Raw genomic sequence first — 17975 nt, forward strand, 5'->3', positions numbered from 1 at the left:
TCACTTTAGAAAGTGTTTATTCAAAAGCTTCATAGCACCATCTTGTTTTTTAAAACAACCAAATAAAATGCAGCAATTAAAACATTGGTTTTTCTGTTGAGCATGACACTAACTCCACCTGTGAACATATTTATGGTTGTTCTTGCTAATATAAGTGAAAAATAGCGCTCCTGTGCACACAGACACAGCACTGGGCCTTGGGGTGGGTTATCCAGTCCCAGCTCAATAATGGAAGAATAAAAACAAGTGAAACTGGATACCTCCAGGAAACAGTTCCCCCTCCCCAATTCTGCAGGAAGAGAAAAAAGTTTTCTAAAGGTAACTTTTAGCAGTTTCAATTCACATGTCCCCCTCCAAAACTTCAGCAAAACTAAAAATGTAAATATATAAAATATTTTTGGGCATTCTTTTGTGGAACAAGTCAGAGCATAATTAGTTAATTAAGTATCTCTATGTGTTTGTTCTATCATCTAGCTATTAATTTTAAAGGGCCTTTCATGCCCATTTTTTCTAGGGAAAACACTGGTCAAAATAATTCCACTACATTACTACTCTGATTTGCATTAGAAATTTAAGGTAAAATCAAACTGCCATTGACAGCACTTGCCACGTGTTTTCATGAGGAGTTTTTTCCTTTTCCCTTTTGAGTTTTGGAGTAGCCAGTCTGAGAGCTCTGATCAGCCAAGGCAGTAAAGCGCTATTTCCCAAGGATCCTTAACTTAATTTCAGGAATACGGACCACGCCGAGTGCTTGGTCACATCATCATTTGGCTATGGCTTCCGACCACTGGAATTCTCTATTGCATCTACTTCTGATGACCGTGGAGAGGCAAATGCTCTGGAGTTCACTTGGCTAAAGCCCCCATGGGGTCCCAGGCTGGCAGGACAATTGGCTCCTGCTGCATCACTGCCAGGATCTCCTCTGGCACGTGCTTCTTGTCCACCACCACCTCGTACACGTACTCGGAGAACCAGTCGTCCGTCATGATCAGGTAACCTGGGGGTGAAAAGAGACCATCACAGCACAGAGCCAAGTCTCACCTGTGAACAGGGCATCAAACAGGACCTGCTCACACTGCTTCTCTCTCAAAACAAACAAACCAAACAAAAGAAAACCCACAAGGAATTTAACATACAGACTGACAGGATGTTCTTCGTGTGCCCTGAAAGGCCAAGCGAGAAGCCCACTAGGAAAAACAAGTCCCAGAATATCCATAATTTATGTTTCCTCTGTTAAAACAGGCATTGAGAATACTCAAGGGAAATAAAATGCCTTAAAAAAAAAAAGGGGCATTTAAGGTAGAATGCAAAATTGAGTATCTGGCTTATGAAGTGTTCTGGATTTTGTGTAAAAGGCAATTTTCCAAATGAATATCCAAACCAGCTCCGGTTTAAGAAAGCTTTGCTGGTTTAGTTCCTGCAGTAAGAGGCAGCTGCCTGCTTTCCTCAAACATAAAGCCACCTAAATCACACTTAGGCTGAACCACATCTTAATTTCCCCCCTTAATATAATTCTTACAGGGAATTTCAGTGAACACCCTTTGAACTGGTGTAGGGGAAGTCACATTTAGAGGATCACAGGTTTGAGCAGAGCCACCATTGGAAACAAACTCTTCCAGGTGAGCTGAAAATGAGAGTGGCTGGGAGAAAGGAAGCATTTAGCAGACAGATGAGAAGGCTTTATGTAATAAAGTTCCTCGTGTCCTTAAACAGTATCATCACACAATCAAATGAAACAAGAAAACGTCCAAAGAATGTGGACAATAAACACATCTATCTACACCATCTTGTTTCTAAAGCAAGAAATCAGATAATTCCTATAAATTAAAACCCCTATCAATTGTAACCCCAGCTAGAAGCCATTTTGGAAACACTGCCAAAGGGAGCTGCCTTGATTATTCTCTCTTCAGGATATGAGTTCTTGGGACACACAAAAACCTCTCACTCCCAAGAGCCAACAAGTAATTGCACCCTGAGAGGATAATGAACTGTGCCTCTGACATCCCGTATCTCGGAGCCGACGGTGCCGATTGGGATCGCGGCGTCTGAGAAGGAGGAAGCGTCGAGCAGAACCTCAGGACATGCAAATGAGTCAGGTGGCTTTTAGAGCAATGAAAACCACTTATTAACCACAGGAGACACCTCCTGCAGCCACCTGAAAATAAAGGCCCTGGAAGTGCCCAAAGGACTCGGCACAAGCCCCTCTGTGCCCGTGCTGTGACTCCCCCCCAGGGAGAGTGAAGGGACAGTGCCTGGCACAGGGCACTGTGGGCAGGAGGGGAGGGCAGGTGCTGCCACTGGATGGCTGCACTTAAATCCTTGGAATGCCCTCGTGCAGAAGAGCATGTGAGCAACAGCCAGGACAAGAGATGAAAAGCCCTAAGGGAGCTGACTTGTAGCTGGAGATGTATCACAGGAAAGTTCTTTTCATGCCAAAACGAGCAGATGGATCCCTATCCCAAGGGATGTGATAGTGTGATTTAGTATTGCCCTCTTGCTTGCTTTTAAAAAAAGATATCCTATGGGATAAGCTGAGGTCAAAGTTAGGTAATAATGTCCTGTGTCTCCAGAACAAAAGAGTACTCAGAATAATTAAACTTGCCTGGATGGCTGAAGAAGTGCCAATAAACCAGAAAGGAAATATTTGACTGGGAAGTGACTTTTTTACCTCAAAAAACAAGCCATGTTTGTCAGCAGCTGTGTTCATTCCTTGAGGAAAAACAGAGGATTCCAAGAAACACTTTTACAACAGATATAAATGTAACTACTAAATATGCAGGAGAGGCAATGCTAGGCTGCTGTTCCCAGGGCTTCCTTTTCTCCAGGACAAGCACTACCACAAGATTTCAGTCCTGCCCACTCCAGAGTGTGGGTACATAACTGACTCCATCCCATGGTCCCCAAACCAGGGGTCACAGTTTTTCCAGTCCTGTCCCAGGCAAGTCAGGGAAAACACGTGTTACCTGGCACCTCAGAATGTGTTTGCAGCAAAGCAAGAGGGACAACAAGGAAAAACACTTTCTTCCCTCACAACAAATAGTCATTTGTTTGCTCAGAGTTTAGTGACCCAAGTCCAGTCCCTGGTGTTTCGTTGCAGGCTGGACCCTTTAGCACCCTGTCCAAGAAATACTGGGAGTTGGGGCTTACTGGTGTCCCCCACACCCAGCTGGGATGTGCCAAGTTTATCATCATCCTTGGCTGCCTCTTTGCTGATGTGGATTCTTGTGCTTAACTTATCTGCCTTATCTGGGAAGCAGTGCTTGGGTAAGATAAAAATCTTACACTTTATCTTATCACAGCGAGAGTGACACAGCAAGAGAGCTCAAACTATGAGTCCTCACCCTCCCACACCAGCTACTAATGGACACTGAGTGAAAAAAAGTCAGGGCAGGAAGAAGGAAACCCTGTCAAGTTGAGTCACTATCCCTGGAGGGATGTGAATGATGTGTAGATGTGGCACTTGGGGACATGGCTCAGTGTGGGCTTTGCAGTGCTGGGTTAACAGTTGGACTCTGTTTGCCCTTAAAAGGTTTTTTCCAACCTAAATGATTCTATGACTTTAAGTCACCTCTTCTGGGGCCCTGAGGGATATGTCCAACTGCCCTTAGTTCCACTGAGGTTGGGTGGTCATACCCAAGAAAATCAATTCCGGGATTCACCTCCCTGAAAGAACAGTCTGAGATAGAGCCAAGCTTCCTAGTTCTGATGGGATTTTCTGTCAAGGCACTTTTCCAGGCAACTCCCTAAGCAAAACAAGGTATAGACAGCGAGCAAGACTTTCCAGAGACCGTGGTCTCCACCAGTACAAAGCAGATAAGGGACAGTGACTCACCCTGCAAAGTCCACACAGATGGGATGTGGACAAGGCTGGGCAGGGTTTATTCAGGTCACTTTGGGGTCCTATTTTATTTCAAAGGACAAGTAGTTCCTCTTAAACAACTCTAGAAGAGCTCATTCTTGAAAAAAAATCAGTGTATTTGAATGCTCCAGCCCAGAAATGCCACTGCTTAGTCACAGCTCAACAGGTACCACTTGTAGCAGTGTCAGGGTTCAGTTATTGCCCTGTGATTTGGGAATAACAGCCAATATTCTGAAATTGAACCCAGTCTTCATCCAGTTCTAATAAAGAACAACTGGCCAAGGAGCATATACAACCCACACAAATTGCTGACAAACACCTTTTAACTTCAGTGTTTGCAGAACTAACCCAAGTCCACTGGTGCTGTAAGGCAGCTGAGTAAGGCCCTTCCTTCCTGGAAGCCCTCCTCTCACACCAGCACCATCTGACATCACAAACCAAGCATCTGGAGTGTCCCAAAGCAAAGTGTTTGACAACCCCAGCACATTTTTATATTTTACATTCTCTATTATGCACAGAAGTTCTCAACAAAATAGTTTTACTTGGAGACAATAAAAAGTTTTTATGTTCCTTCAGTATGGATTTGGCTTTTTTTGCTTAATCCAACATCCCAAAGTACATTTTACTACTGTCACATGGACAAGCCTTGAAGGCTGAACATCAACAGTTCCATTGTTTTGTCAAGACTGAAGATTTTTATTGGGATACTTTGCTGTGAACGGATACAGCTAACTCAGAACAGACACTACTGCAAGACCAACAGGCCACAACATAAATTAAGACACTTTTCCAAGAGTATTCTATGTTTTAGTTAGTTGTTCATGTTATCAAAAGCTTATGAGTAAGACCACATCCTAAAACAGTTCTCCAGAAATAGTCTATTCCCAGAAGAAAACCTAAGACGTCCTGGGAAAGTTCTGCCATACCAAATCTTACAAGCACAACATTTGGGATTAATGTGCAGCAGAAAAATGTGGTCAGCAGTGACTGTTGTGCCCTGGGACACTGTCCAGCCTGGCACACCCAGCAGGGAGGCTGTGCCACAGCTGAGCCCACATCCGACCTGTCCCACAGAGGAGATGACAAAAACCACGGGCTTTCCCTCCCCTCCATTTGGAAAAGCTGAGTGACCTTGGCAGGGCAAAGCAGGGATGGTTCTCACACCACCAGCCCCGCTCACCGAGGGCCTGGGAGGTCAGAGCTGCCCCCCAGCCCAGCAGAGAAACACCTTCAAGTCATTCCCATTTTCCATGAGCATGGAAGTAACTGGAAGCAATTTCCTAAACCACTGCTGAGCTGTGACTCAGGTTCTGTCCACACTGCTGCCACGTGCCAGTGCCTTCCCAAAGGAACACCAGGGCAGGCTGGGACAGGAGGACAAGTCCGTGCAGAACATCCCGGTAAGGACTCGATGTTGTGCCCCCAGTGCCTGTCACACCAGAGAGCAACACTGCAGGGGTGCTGCACACCCTGTCTTTGGCACAGCTTCCAAAAGGCAGCCAGAACTATCATTTTTTCATTGTTTTTTCCACAGCCAGCTGTTGGAGCTAGAACAGTTTGCACCACAGCTGTTCACAGCACAAGCTGGGACCAGCCATGCCCTCATTTCCTCGTTCACAAAATCAGTAAGCAAAATCTTGCAGATTGATAAACAGTGCTTTAAAAGAAAAACACAAACCACTTCAGTGTCACACATGGCTCAGGAAGGTTATTCAGTAACACCAGCTACAGGCAGCACGAGATCCCACAGAGGGGACAGCTGCAGTGACAGACTCGAGCTCAGCTCTGCTACCAAAAGCTTTAGTACGTTTAGAAGTGTTGCAGTGAACTCTTTATTTCTGCTTTCATACCTGAAGGAAAAAGCATTCCTATACAATGCAGTCCTTGGAAGTGATCCTGTCTTATTGATACTGCCAAGCATTTATCTACTGTCCCCTTATGAACAGATCCATTACACATCCACAGGAATTCCTGGTATCTCACAGGAGAGGTACCATCATAGTTTTGGACTAATGCTACCAGATTTTTCACACTTGTGTTCTGCAGCAAAGGACTGAGCAACAAATTTGCCAAGGTTCTGACCAGTGTGACAGAGGGAGAGCAAACTCCTACAGCTGCTGGGGATTTTAGGAAGGGATAAGGGGAATTTATTATGTCTGGGAATTTACTTGTGGTCAACAGCAAACTGGTATCAAGGCTTAAGAAAATCAGCAGCCTCACAGCAATGAACTAAACAACCTTAAGAAAGTGATAATGAAGGATTTAAACTTTGATAAAATATGAGCTTTAGATAAAGTATCTTCCCATGCCTTCCACAGGCAAGCCAGTCCTTATTTCCAAACACTATGCTCAGCCCTCTGTTCCCATGACCATAAATTACCTTTATTGCCACGGTCTTCACCCCAGGAGTTTTCCACTCTCCATTTCTCAAATGCATCTTCTTGCCCATCCTGTGACAAAACAAGTCAATGGCATTCAGTAAGTGCAGGACAGGCCAGGGAAGAGCAGCCAATCCCCTCCATGTCCAAATCCAGCACCAGCAACTACAGAGCTCTCCTCCCAACAGTCTGCAGGCACCACAGAGTTCCACACAATGCTAACAGTTGGAGAAATGTAACTTGCTATAATACCTGTCTACCCACTTGCATAAAATCTGAGGAAATGTGGTCAGGAAGAGAGCCTGCAATAAATACCTGTTTTTACCAGAACAACACTTGAATTTAACTAAATTCAAATTTGGCCTTAACTGACTCACAGAATTTAAGCAGCCATCCCTATCCCCCATCAGGGCATGGGGGCTTCTGAAATGCAGGATGCACAACTTGCCTGAACTGGGAATCAGAGGAAAAGAACAAGGACAACAAAGCAACTCCCATAATTCAGAACAGCATCAGTAAGAGCCAAGTGCAAACCCTTGAAGAATCCAGCTGAAGGACACAGCCCCAAGTCTGGTTCATTGCTACTAAAATCTTTTAATATAAAAAAAGTAACCTGAAAAAAAACACCTCATAAATCCATTTTTAACATTCAATGGAATATTGTTGCAATGCTTCTGTTCTCACTCAAAAATATAGGACAGTCCTTAAGGTGAGACACTTGAGAGCTCCCAGACAGGAACTGGGATGAGCATGTTCATGTACAGTAAGTTTTTAACCAAAAGGTGCATTTAATCCAAATCAATTTTTGATGTTGTAAAATTGTAATAGGATTTCTTAAATCTTCAAAGCCTTTTTATAAAGCAGGTAAATCCAAAGTATTACATTTTCAACTCAGTTTATCAAAGCTCCTTTAGCTTAAGTAAATGTTTAGTGTTAAGACATTTACAAACAAGAAGTAGAAACAACTTTGCCCATTTTAAAAGTGTAAAAGCTTCTGAATTCTGAACTTGTTGTAGGATAACTTCTTTTAAATCATCTTTTGATTTCAGACACACCATCCATCATCTACTGATCTTCAACTCCCTTTGTTAAAGAATTCAGGTCACATTTAGTCACATCTTATGCAACTGTATTTAAGTAGGCAAAAATTAATTTAAAAATACAGACCATAGACTGGAGCTGCCAGTCACTCACACCATCAGTGCAAGTACAGGCTTCAGTGATGAACAGATAAATAAGTTTTAAAAAAGTACCACTATAAAACAAATTTTCCTTGGTTTTTAGTTAGACTTTTAAGAAATGTTCGTGCAATCTGATACACAATGGAAGTGTTTAGAGCTCAGAAATGCAGAAAAGTTATATCGAGTTGTAAAAAGTAACTTGGAAAAATTATTATGACTCAGCAGTCCCATCTCGAGTCCCCAAACTCCAGAGCTCAAGCAAACTTGTTCTGTGCTGTGCAAGCTGTTATTTCTCAAGCCAAGGTCATGTCGGACAGGAAGAGATCACTTCAAAGAAACTTTATTAAAGACAACTTCTGGAAATAAATGGAAACATCAACATTGCAGATAACCCTGAGTTGTAAGTTTTTACATGGTTCTTTTTACTGCATTATGTGCTTTGTTATACTGCCAGGAGCTGATTTAGTTGTGGATTCATCTCAGCCACGGAGCTATTTTGGACACTGTTTTCCTCCTCTAATTAGAGGTCAGAGAGATCCCAAGCCAGGGAGCTGCAGGAGGTTTTAACACTGTTACAAAGAGCCTCCTACAGCATTTTACCAGGAGCTTCATGCTCTAAACCAGACTGGACTGACCATGCAGTGGTTCTCCAATAAAAGTCTGTGGGCAAAAGGAAACAAGCCCCTTGGCATGTCTAAAATTCTTCCCTTCTTCTTAAATATTTATAGTTCTGAGCACTCAGACAAACAAACACAAGGAGAACAAACAACCAGGCCTTGTGGCAGAACAACTTAACACACCGAGCCCAGAACACAAACAAGCACCCAGGATATTCCAATAAATCCCTGCCAGCATCAGAAGTTCAGGAAGGAGACTCTACCTTCTCAGTGACAGCTGTCAGGACCATGGCATGGGTCATCAGGGATTCTCCAAAGATCAGTCGCTCTGCTTTGTTCATGTTCTTGATGGAGACACCGAACACCAGCTCATGATTAAATCTATTAGAAAGCCAAATAAGCCACATCAAAAAGGATGCAGGGAGAGCTCTGACTAGTAAATCAGGGAATTAGGAGACTGCCCTGTCCCAGGAGCCAGTGCACAGACTGGCACTGAACAGAGTTCAACTAATTTTAATGTCAGAATAAATGCAAAAACTGATCCCTTTAGGAGTTTCTCTCACCAGATATTAGACAATTTAAATAAGTGAGAATATTTAACAGCTACTTGTAGTGCATCTTTAAAGGATTCAGATTTAACTAACAAGTAAAAACATTTCTGTGCTGCTGAATTACTTAAATATAATCTTTTGGGGTATATAATCCAAAGTATGCACAAATTAGTTTCTTAAGCAGCCAAAGGACTGTTCATGTCCTCACCAAATATCCCAAGTGGCATCCTGGTTTGATTCTCTACTCACATATTCAGGTCATTGATTCCCAGCTTGCCATAGAAGTGCTTTGCCACGTCACAGCCAAACCACACAGCCTGCAAACAGAGGGAAGGGTTGTGTCTGGGCCATATCCCAGGGGTTTTCCATGCCATGGGCTGCACTGTGCCATCCATGAAGAGAAGCCAAACCCACCTCTCCATCCTTAATAGATGCTGCAGCCAATTTCTTCAGGACCTCCACGGGCTGGTTGTTGTAGAGTGTTTTCCTGCCCCCAGCCATGTTGCCCAGGTACTCCACTGTGTACAGCCTGTTGTAGGGATTCTGGGGTCGAGGATCATTCACTAGACAAATCTGCCAAAAACCAAGATGTCATAAAGAGGTGCAACTGAAATGTCTGAGCAGTGGATCTAGAAGGATTTCAGGGAATGGCTTTTGTCCCACATACCTGCCTGTCCCATAGCAAACAAGCCACTTAACAGAAATAGCATTTTTATGGGTTTGTTTGTTGTTTTGTTTTACAAGTTCACCTCCTAATTGTGGCAGAGCAGCTCTGCATGTTATTCCTGCTCTAATGGCTGCCTTATGACCTGTTATGACTGGTGAGATCACTGCATATTTAATCATTACAAAATCATCGCGGAGCTGCAACGTGAGATCACAGATGATTGAAGGGCAGAGCACAAACAGCACAACAGGGAGAATAAACACGGGGCCCTCTGCCTTGGGGGAGCAGAACCCACCCCATGTGCTGCAGTTACAGGGGGGACAGACACTGGAAACAGTGGGGACAGACACTGGAAACAGCAGGAAACAAATGGCTTAGCAGCAAACAGAGGTCTTGGAAAGCCTTTCAGCATCCCCCACCTTGTCCTCCATGTTGAAGTAAGGCTTCACATGCTCGTTGTAGAACTGCACCGGTGTCATGGGGCCGTATTTGTGGTAGTTCTTCTCCTTATCCCGGAATTCCCAGCAGAAGGTCTCCGGAGGGCTGCCCAGGCAAGTACTCACTATTCTGAACACCTGCCCAGAGAAGCAAACAGCTGTGAGCCTGATGGAACATGCAGGTCTGCCTCTCCTACCACAGCAATGCCACTGCAGGATGGATTTCCCCATGTGAGAACCAGCTGGAGAAATGGGATCTTAACAGTCACCTTTGAATAATGTGAATAAACACACACGTGAGTTATTTGCATTTATCCCTTGAAATCTGGGTGTTTCAGCAGTTCAAAACCAATCTGAAAGGCCACAGGAAAATCAAGGGCATCTCTCTCCATTCTCGCACTCCATGTTCTCAAGTAAACCACAGGCAAAACAGAAGCTTAAGGTTGAACCTACAAATTCCAGGTTATTCAAGGAATGCAGTAGCCAAAAGCAAAAGCCAGGACACTGCCCAGTCTCATTCCAACATTTCCTAAATAATTCTGAAGTTCCTCCAACAAGATACTCCCCCAGTGCAAGAGAAACGTTACCAAATTGATTCTAGAAAGGTTTGAATATTCTGCATCACCTGTTCCACCAGGTGTTTGCCCCATGCAGGGACAAACCAGACCTTCTAACATGGGCATTTTATCCCAGTGTTTCCCCTGCACTAATCCCTTTTTTTAACCATAATGTTCATTTGGATTTCAAAGATGGGCCTTTGTTTCTTTTCAAAAGCCCAGAATAATCTCATCTGTTTTAATAACATTTAACAACATCTCTGTTCAGGGCTGAGCTGGCAGGTTATGTAATTTAATTCCAGATCCCTGCCTGCTGCCTGTGACATCCTTTACAGCTGGCAGCTTTCTTTGGATTTTTAACACAAAAAGTTGACCAGATTTCAAGTCAGCCCCCTTATAAATCAGAACATGAAACTGCACTTCAGAACCACTACTGTACTTTCTCACAGGGCTTATCAGGGAACGTGCTGACACTGGCAGTGTAACCAGATGAGTGTCTTTAGGGACACTGAGCAGGACCTGCCACTGGGACTCTGGGGACAGAGAATTTAATCATAGTTAAACAGGTTTGAATCTGTTTTACTTCAGCTGACACTGGTCTTCAGCTCTGTCCATGTCTTGAGCACAAGGTAAGTCTCTTCCTTGCAAGGAACCAACAGGTTATTTAAAACAAGAGGAGGGGGAGTCAAATCTCAACTGCACCTTCTCCACTGGGATCCAGCTCCTGTGGTCTGTGCCAGCTTTCCCAGGCTGGCAGTCCTCACACTTTCCCCTCTTCTTACCTTTCCCAAAGCTGACTTACTCTTCCTGGAGCTGGTAGAGCTGATTTATATGGATCCTAAGGCTCTATAAGAACTGCCTTTGTGCTTTTGTGCTGACAGCAAAAGGAATGCACTGTTCATGTTAAGTAACACGGACCTGGCTGTGCACAAGATACAAATAAAGGTGTTCTTGCTCCAAGCAATTCAAGAAAACAAGCGAAAGGATTAATTACAGGTTGAAACAAGGGTGTGGGCATGAGGTTTTTACTGTAGGAACTCACACGTTTATTTCTCAATAAATATGTTAAAGAGCAAGTGTAAATCCCTGAACTACTATAAATATTTAATTTTGCACATACTGCACGAAAGGTACCATTTGCTGTGGCTACACCCACATGACCTCAGATAACCACAAGTGTTGAGAGATGAGGCTGTGGAAACAAAATAAGCAAGAAAAATGCCTAAAAGGAGAGCTGCAATCACATGGGCTCCAGGCAGAGGAAGGAAGGTGATGGAGACAGAAGTCTCCAGGGAACAGAGGCAGTGCAGCCTGGGAACGGCCTCCCTCAATTGTTTTGCCACCACACCCAACACGGGCCATCTCTTTGTATCTTACCAGCTTCCTCCATCAATAAATAAAATAAGCATATTTTAATTAAAAGGTGACATATCAACCCAGTGACAACTAGAACCAAGATAAGGCAAAGATATAGGGGCTTGTGGTAAAACCCAAAATGAGTAAGGAGGGGAAAAGGAAACTCCTGATAAGGAAGAGCCTCTAAAAAGGAGAACAGCGAAGGAGAAAAATTCAGTTGCATGAACTGCACTGATTTCAACTTCTGACCTGCTGTGCACTGGTTTGATAAGAGAATGTTTATACAGTTCTGGAGTGAATATTTAATTGTGTGTTCCAGTATAACTCCCCCATTTCAGCTTGAGTGCTGCTCCCAGCAGGAGCAAACTGAGATTTGCTATGCAAATAAAACCACACAGAAGAAAACCAAGATCTGCTTTGCCACAAAAAAAACCCAGAGGCAACAACACCACCTACAAACATAAACACATGCAAACCACTGTTACTACTGCAGGAAAAACTGCTGTGCTAACATCAGAGGTTAAGCATTTACAGAGCAGAAACTGCAATCAGTTAATAACCCTTTAAGGTCAGCTCCAGGACCCCTTGTCAGAGGGCAAGAAGCTCTAAACAAAAGAGACATTTTGCAGTGTCCCTGCCCTAAAAATGACCATCTCCAGGAAGCTTTTGATGTCTGCTGTAAAATCCTCCAAGGGCTTTTGGACACTCACATGAATGCAAGTTACATTAATTCACCTTTCAGCTAAGAGCTGACTGGCAACATGCTGGGGTCAGCTCAAAGCACAGAATTCTGTTCATCTTAAGGCACAAATGCATTTCACAACAGTTTAGGTGAAATCCAAGGAACACAAATCAGTTTTCTTTTAATCTAACCTTAAAATTAGATAAAAAGAAGCTACAGGTTTTTACATGAAGTGCAAAGATGAAATTTGAAAACTCAAACCAGCACATTAATCAATACTTGCATATTAGTGGAACTGCCTAAAACTTCACAAAAATAGCCTAAGGTAGGTTCTGACTAATAATGATGTTGACTGGATTGCAGAAAAACTAACACACAACACCAAAACATTTGATTTAGTGATTCATCTAAAAACAAACATTAAACCACTTGGCGCTGTATGTTTGAGAAATAAATGAAATATGTACTTTTTTTAAAGTGCATGGACTAGGTCAAACTAAAACAGCCTCAGCTTCTAAAGTTATTTTTGGCAGTTTAAGAACCAAGTATGAGTAGTACAGAATGAGAAAAATGACACTGGTCACTCCTGTTCTGTGTGAGCAGATGGAGGTTCAGGCACTGCAGACACTGCACTTGCAGGTCGAGTTAATTCACAGCCAGAAACAGATGCTGTGATTCCTTCCTCTGCTGCCCCCCAGGATCAGCCCACGGCTGGACTCAGCCCTGGGCAGAGACCTCCCTTCTGTGGTTCTTTTCTGCTCTCTTGTGGGGAATCTTTGCACAACACTCGTGCTGCAAGATTTGCATTCAAAGCCGTCGGAACGTGATTTTCAACCTCTTTCCTGCTGTTTATAAGAGCCTGACAGGCCCCTATTTTGACCTCTCAAGACACAAAATCCTGTTTTCCTGCAGCAAAGGGCAGATGCCTATAAAATGTCATCATCCTGAAATCTATAGATTCAAGATCTTTGTCTGGAAGTATGAGAAAATCTCCTGAGGTGAGCAACAAAGCCACTGCAAAACAAATTCACTTGAATAGCTCCAACCACACTTCTAGTTGGGCAAAAAAAGGCACTTGTTTTGGCTGAACAAAAGGAGGAAATCCCTTCCACTCTGGCCCTGTGTTCCAAAAAGATCCGTGTCTATTTATTTACCCCTTCTACAAGTTTATTTACCTCTTCTATCATCATGTCCATGGCAGCACAAAGTTCTCCTTTGCTTCCTCCACTTTCCACCGTGTTTCTTAACCGCAGACAATATTCCCTCATCTGTTTGAAAAGAAAGTCGTTTGATTATAAGGGTATGAAAGGTGCCACCTAATCAGTTCCAGGACTTCCCATCTGGTTGTTTCAAGCACCTATTTTACTCTTCACAACGTGTTTTCAAAATGAAAAGAAAACACCCTTCAGAAGGCTCAGTTTGAGATTGATTCATTAAAAAATAACAAGATAATCGAATGCTTTAAAGTATCAGCAAAATATAATGAAAAATTAACAAATAGTCACAATTCAATTACAGTTTTCCAACCACTGATGTGAGGCTTGCAGCCATTAAGCTCTTAAGGCTTGATTTCTCTTGGTTCCATGACTGATGGTACAACATCCACACAACATCAGCACCTCTGTGACTCACAGAACACACTGTCTTCATAGTGTAACATTTATTTTGCAATTCTAATGCATAATTGATCTCCTGGTTGATAAAAAGCAAGCAGCATTTCCCCACTGCATGCACAACTGCAGCAAGAGCAGCACACACTTCCCATTACTGTCACCATCCATAAGGCTGGGAACAGTGAGTGGGGCTCCCTCAGGACCAGCTGCTTTGCTGTGCTCAAGACTAGAATAACATTAATGACATACTAAGCTCATTTCAGCACATACTTTGCATTTTTTATGTGGATTTCAGCAGGCAGTTTTCCCTGAGCACGTAGCATATGAACTGGAAAAAAAGTATCAAATCCCATTGTAAAAAAAAAATATTTTAATTACCTTTTTTATCTAGCCACCTACACTAGCACCTTCCCAGGTTAATTAATTTCTGTAGTTCAGGGAGTCAGTTAACACCTTCCTTCAGACCAAGCTGGGCACTTCTAGAGTGAAAGCTGTTTTTAAGACTCACTGTTTTGAAAATACATTTTTTCATCTTTTTTATCAAACCTGACAGTCATCTCCAGAAGTCTTGGCATACTGGTAGATGAAATATCGAGGGGGTGGAAAAAAGTCACCTAGACACCACGTGCTAGTTTTGCAGAAACAGATTTAAGCAGCCACATGTCAAGAATCAACTCTCTTGGAAATCTGAGGATTAGAAATAACTGCTATTAAAACCACTGAAGCCTGGCAATGGGCATCTTCAACAATCTCACTTTCCTGCTCCATGTTTCAAGATTAACATCAGACTTTGGTGAGACTTTAGGCTGCTTGTCAATAAGTTTAAGTTGCTGAGATGCACTCAGCACTTTGGTCAGTAAAGATAAGGTGGCCAGGAATATTTGGAGCAGGTTCATTCCCATCCCCTCCCAGTCATTATATCATCTAAATCAATTTTACCTTATGATTCAAGATCTCATTCATCCTCCTAGTAGCCTCCGTGGTGTGAGACTCTGGGAAGTATTTCTTGGGGACAACACCATACTTTTCTAAAAGACATAAAACTACAGGTTAACAACTGGCTTTTCCACACAACAGATGCTCATACTTTGCTTGTACCCAAGTAAAAGCTAAAGAGAGTTTGGATTTGTGCAGAGATTATAAGGGAAAGTCTTTTACTTAAAAAGTTACAAGTACTCCAAGTTTACATTTTAATTTGTGACTGAATCTTCACCTCTGAACCACATTCCACAGGGGTCCCAGAATGTGGAATCCCTGAACTGCTCAGTATCATTTAACTCAACACTTAAAAGTTCTAAACTAATTAGTGCTTTAAGAAGTTCTTTTCACCAGAAAAAAGAAAACCAACTTGATTACTTTAAAATTAAGCTCCTGAAATACCTTCTAAAGATTTGGCCTCCTATGAATCACTCCACGTAGTTTATCCACAGTTAACTGACTAACTTCCTGGTCTCCTTTCCTCCTCAATACTTATAAAATATCAGCAGCAGCTCAGTTGTTTCCTACGTTGTGGTACCAATAACAGATCACACCATGCAAGGCTCTGGATGCAACTGCAGCAGCAAAAATCTTCTTTGCCCTGATTAAGTATTAATAGCGAATGGGTGAGGGGAAAAAAGGAACCTCCAGGCTTCAAAGAAACAAATTCCTTTTGTGATTCTAAATATCTGTTATTGGCTTGTTGATTTACAAAAGGTATCCCATTGTTTCACAACACAAATGAAAGCAAGTGCTGGTGTAATTAAGTCTCTCCATCAGCGTAGGATCCCGTTTATGCTGGATCTTTGTAAGACCAGCACTGCCACATTCCACATCAATTCCCTCTCACTGGTCTTTGTACCAACTTCAGGCTGCAACTCCAAGTAGTTTTGCTCCTGCCTGGTAGACACACCCAAGCGTAGCCACATTTTTTCCTTACCTTGTGCCCTAAAAATTGTACACATGGATATAAATAAATAATGTTGAGCTGACAACTGGAGTAAAAAGGGATTGAACCTTTTTACTAAATGGGAAGTCTGGGTTATCTGATTATTTCTGTTGATCTTCTGAGCTCTTATCAGCAGCAATATGCTAAAGCAATGCAAGAGAATTTAAGCCCAGCATGAAAAAGGTCCTTGGTTAGGAAAGGTAGTGGTTAATGGCATTGTGTTCCTTGGCAAATTCCCAGGTCCAAAACTCAGTTCCTTCTTCTGTTCCATTCCCCACCTCAAACCAGTCTGCAATTTCAGGAAGGGCTCCTAATGACCAATTCTCTTACCAATAATGTTAACCAGCATATCCCACTGTCCTCCATCATTGGTGGGGTTGGACAGCAGGAATTGGACCAGTCTTCCTTCCACCGGCTCCTTTTTCTGGGCTGTTTCCACAAAAGCATTTAAAAAGTAGTAACAACGCTCAACCTGAAACACACAGGGAAAAAAACCCTTTTAAGTCATTAATTAATATAATTAATTGCTGAATATTCAAGTTGTTTGGAAGCACAAAATAGATGAAGCTACTTCCTGCTCATCCAGTGAAATCCTTATTTTCCCCTTCTAGCATTCCAGGGGCTACCTCTTTGTTACAGACCAAACATTTAGGAGTGAGTTAGCTCAGAGCTTGAGGGTAGGGGAACAGGAAATGTGAAGCAGAAGTTATGCAATGAAGCCTGGCTCAAACCAGCACTAGATTTGCTTGATTTCCCTTAGGGGGACGAGCAGACACACAGCAGGTGACAAGCATGAGTGACAATCACATTTCCCCTGAGCCTCCAACAAGTAACTTATGAAATATCAAGTAACTCCTGAAGTGCCAAGTAACGCCTGAAAAAAAGACTTTTACTATTCCAAAACATCAACATGTTGACAACTTTCTTCTCAAGCTGAAAGTCACATTTTGCTCGACCTGCATTTAAAATGCATTTTTAAAGAACTTTTGAAGTTTCTTCCCATGTGTGTTTCCGGATGCACTGTTAAAACAACCCAGCCTAAAACAAGTCCTGTCCCAACACTAACACCTGATTGCATAAGCCACCCTAGCACAACCTGCACGACTGTACCTTATCCCAGAAAAAGAGATAGGACTGGCTGAACTCAAACTCTTCAATGTTGTATTTCTTCATGAAAGGAAGACGCATCGCGTTGAGACAGGAAAAGATCCAGCATCTCCCTGAGAGATCAAAGGAACAAGGATTAAAGTGGAACGCCTGTACTCAAGAGCTGCACAACAATTCCTTTTACCACGAGATTCATGACACAGTTCTGCCTCCAGCCTTTGGCCAGGGCTGTACCACACCAAAAAGCTCTGAAGGACTTCTGAAATCTTCCACTGCGAGCACCGGTCTCAGTTACAGGAAGAAAGAGAGGGAAACGCTGCAAGCCTGAAGTCTGTTATTAACTCAGGAGATGCTGCAGGGATTCAACTTTGCTCCGGAGCCCGGACAAAGGGCTCCCAGAAGCACAGTCACTGTTACCGGTCAATCCCCAAACACCACCCCAGGCCCGACCCCCTCTCACCGGAGTTCTTCTGGTTGGTGACGGGCTTGCCCTCGGCGGGCACGGCGTGCTGGAACACCTGCACGGTGTCCTGCACCACCTGGCGCTGCAGGCACACCTCCAGCGGGTCGTTGCATGTCGCCACGTTCTGGGCCAGCAGGAACTGCGGCTCGGCCCGCAGCCGCCGGCTGAAGGCGACGGCCTTCTCCGTGCTCAGCCCTGCCGAGGGGACACGGGGACACGGTCGGGGCCGGCCCCGCACCACCAACACCCCCCGAGGAACCCCCTCCCTCACCGACCCCCTCCCCTCCCCGGCCCATCGCAGGGTCTCCCGGCCCCCCCTCACCCACAGCCCCGGTAACGCTTCCCCCTGCCTCTCCCACCACCCCTGCCCGGGTAACCCCCCCAGACCCACTGCTGGGGGCACGGCCAGTCTCCCACCCCACGGACTGGATCCTCCCCGCCCGTAGCCCCGCTAAGGGCCGGTAATCGTCCTTCCCCACCCCGAGGTAACGGTGAGTCTCCCCCCCCATCACGGACAGGGCTCCCCCGCGCGTAGCCCCGGTAACGGCTGCCCCCCCCCCCGCCAACACCCCTCACCCCA

General features: G+C 43.8%; 1 protein-coding gene across 1 annotated transcript; it reads right to left on the reverse strand.

The window, feature by feature from the left end:
* BLMH (bleomycin hydrolase) lies at positions 1-17904 on the reverse strand. Its single transcript, XM_017821490.1, has 12 exons — positions 17787-17904; positions 17393-17590; positions 16936-17045; positions 16156-16297; positions 14838-14926; positions 13461-13553; positions 9673-9828; positions 9001-9159; positions 8836-8903; positions 8299-8416; positions 6240-6309; positions 1-997 (listed from the first exon to the last, which is right to left on the reverse strand). The coding sequence occupies exons 1-12, from the start codon at positions 17902-17904 to the stop codon at positions 846-848; spliced, it is 1473 nt and encodes a 490-aa protein (XP_017676979.1). The 3' UTR covers positions 1-845.
* Between the last annotated feature and the right edge of the window lie 71 nt (positions 17905-17975).

This window comes from Lepidothrix coronata, unplaced genomic scaffold (assembly GCF_001604755.1).
Source record: "Lepidothrix coronata isolate B3197 unplaced genomic scaffold, Lepidothrix_coronata-1.0 Scaffold91, whole genome shotgun sequence".
NCBI classification, from domain to species: domain Eukaryota; kingdom Metazoa; phylum Chordata; class Aves; order Passeriformes; family Pipridae; genus Lepidothrix; species Lepidothrix coronata.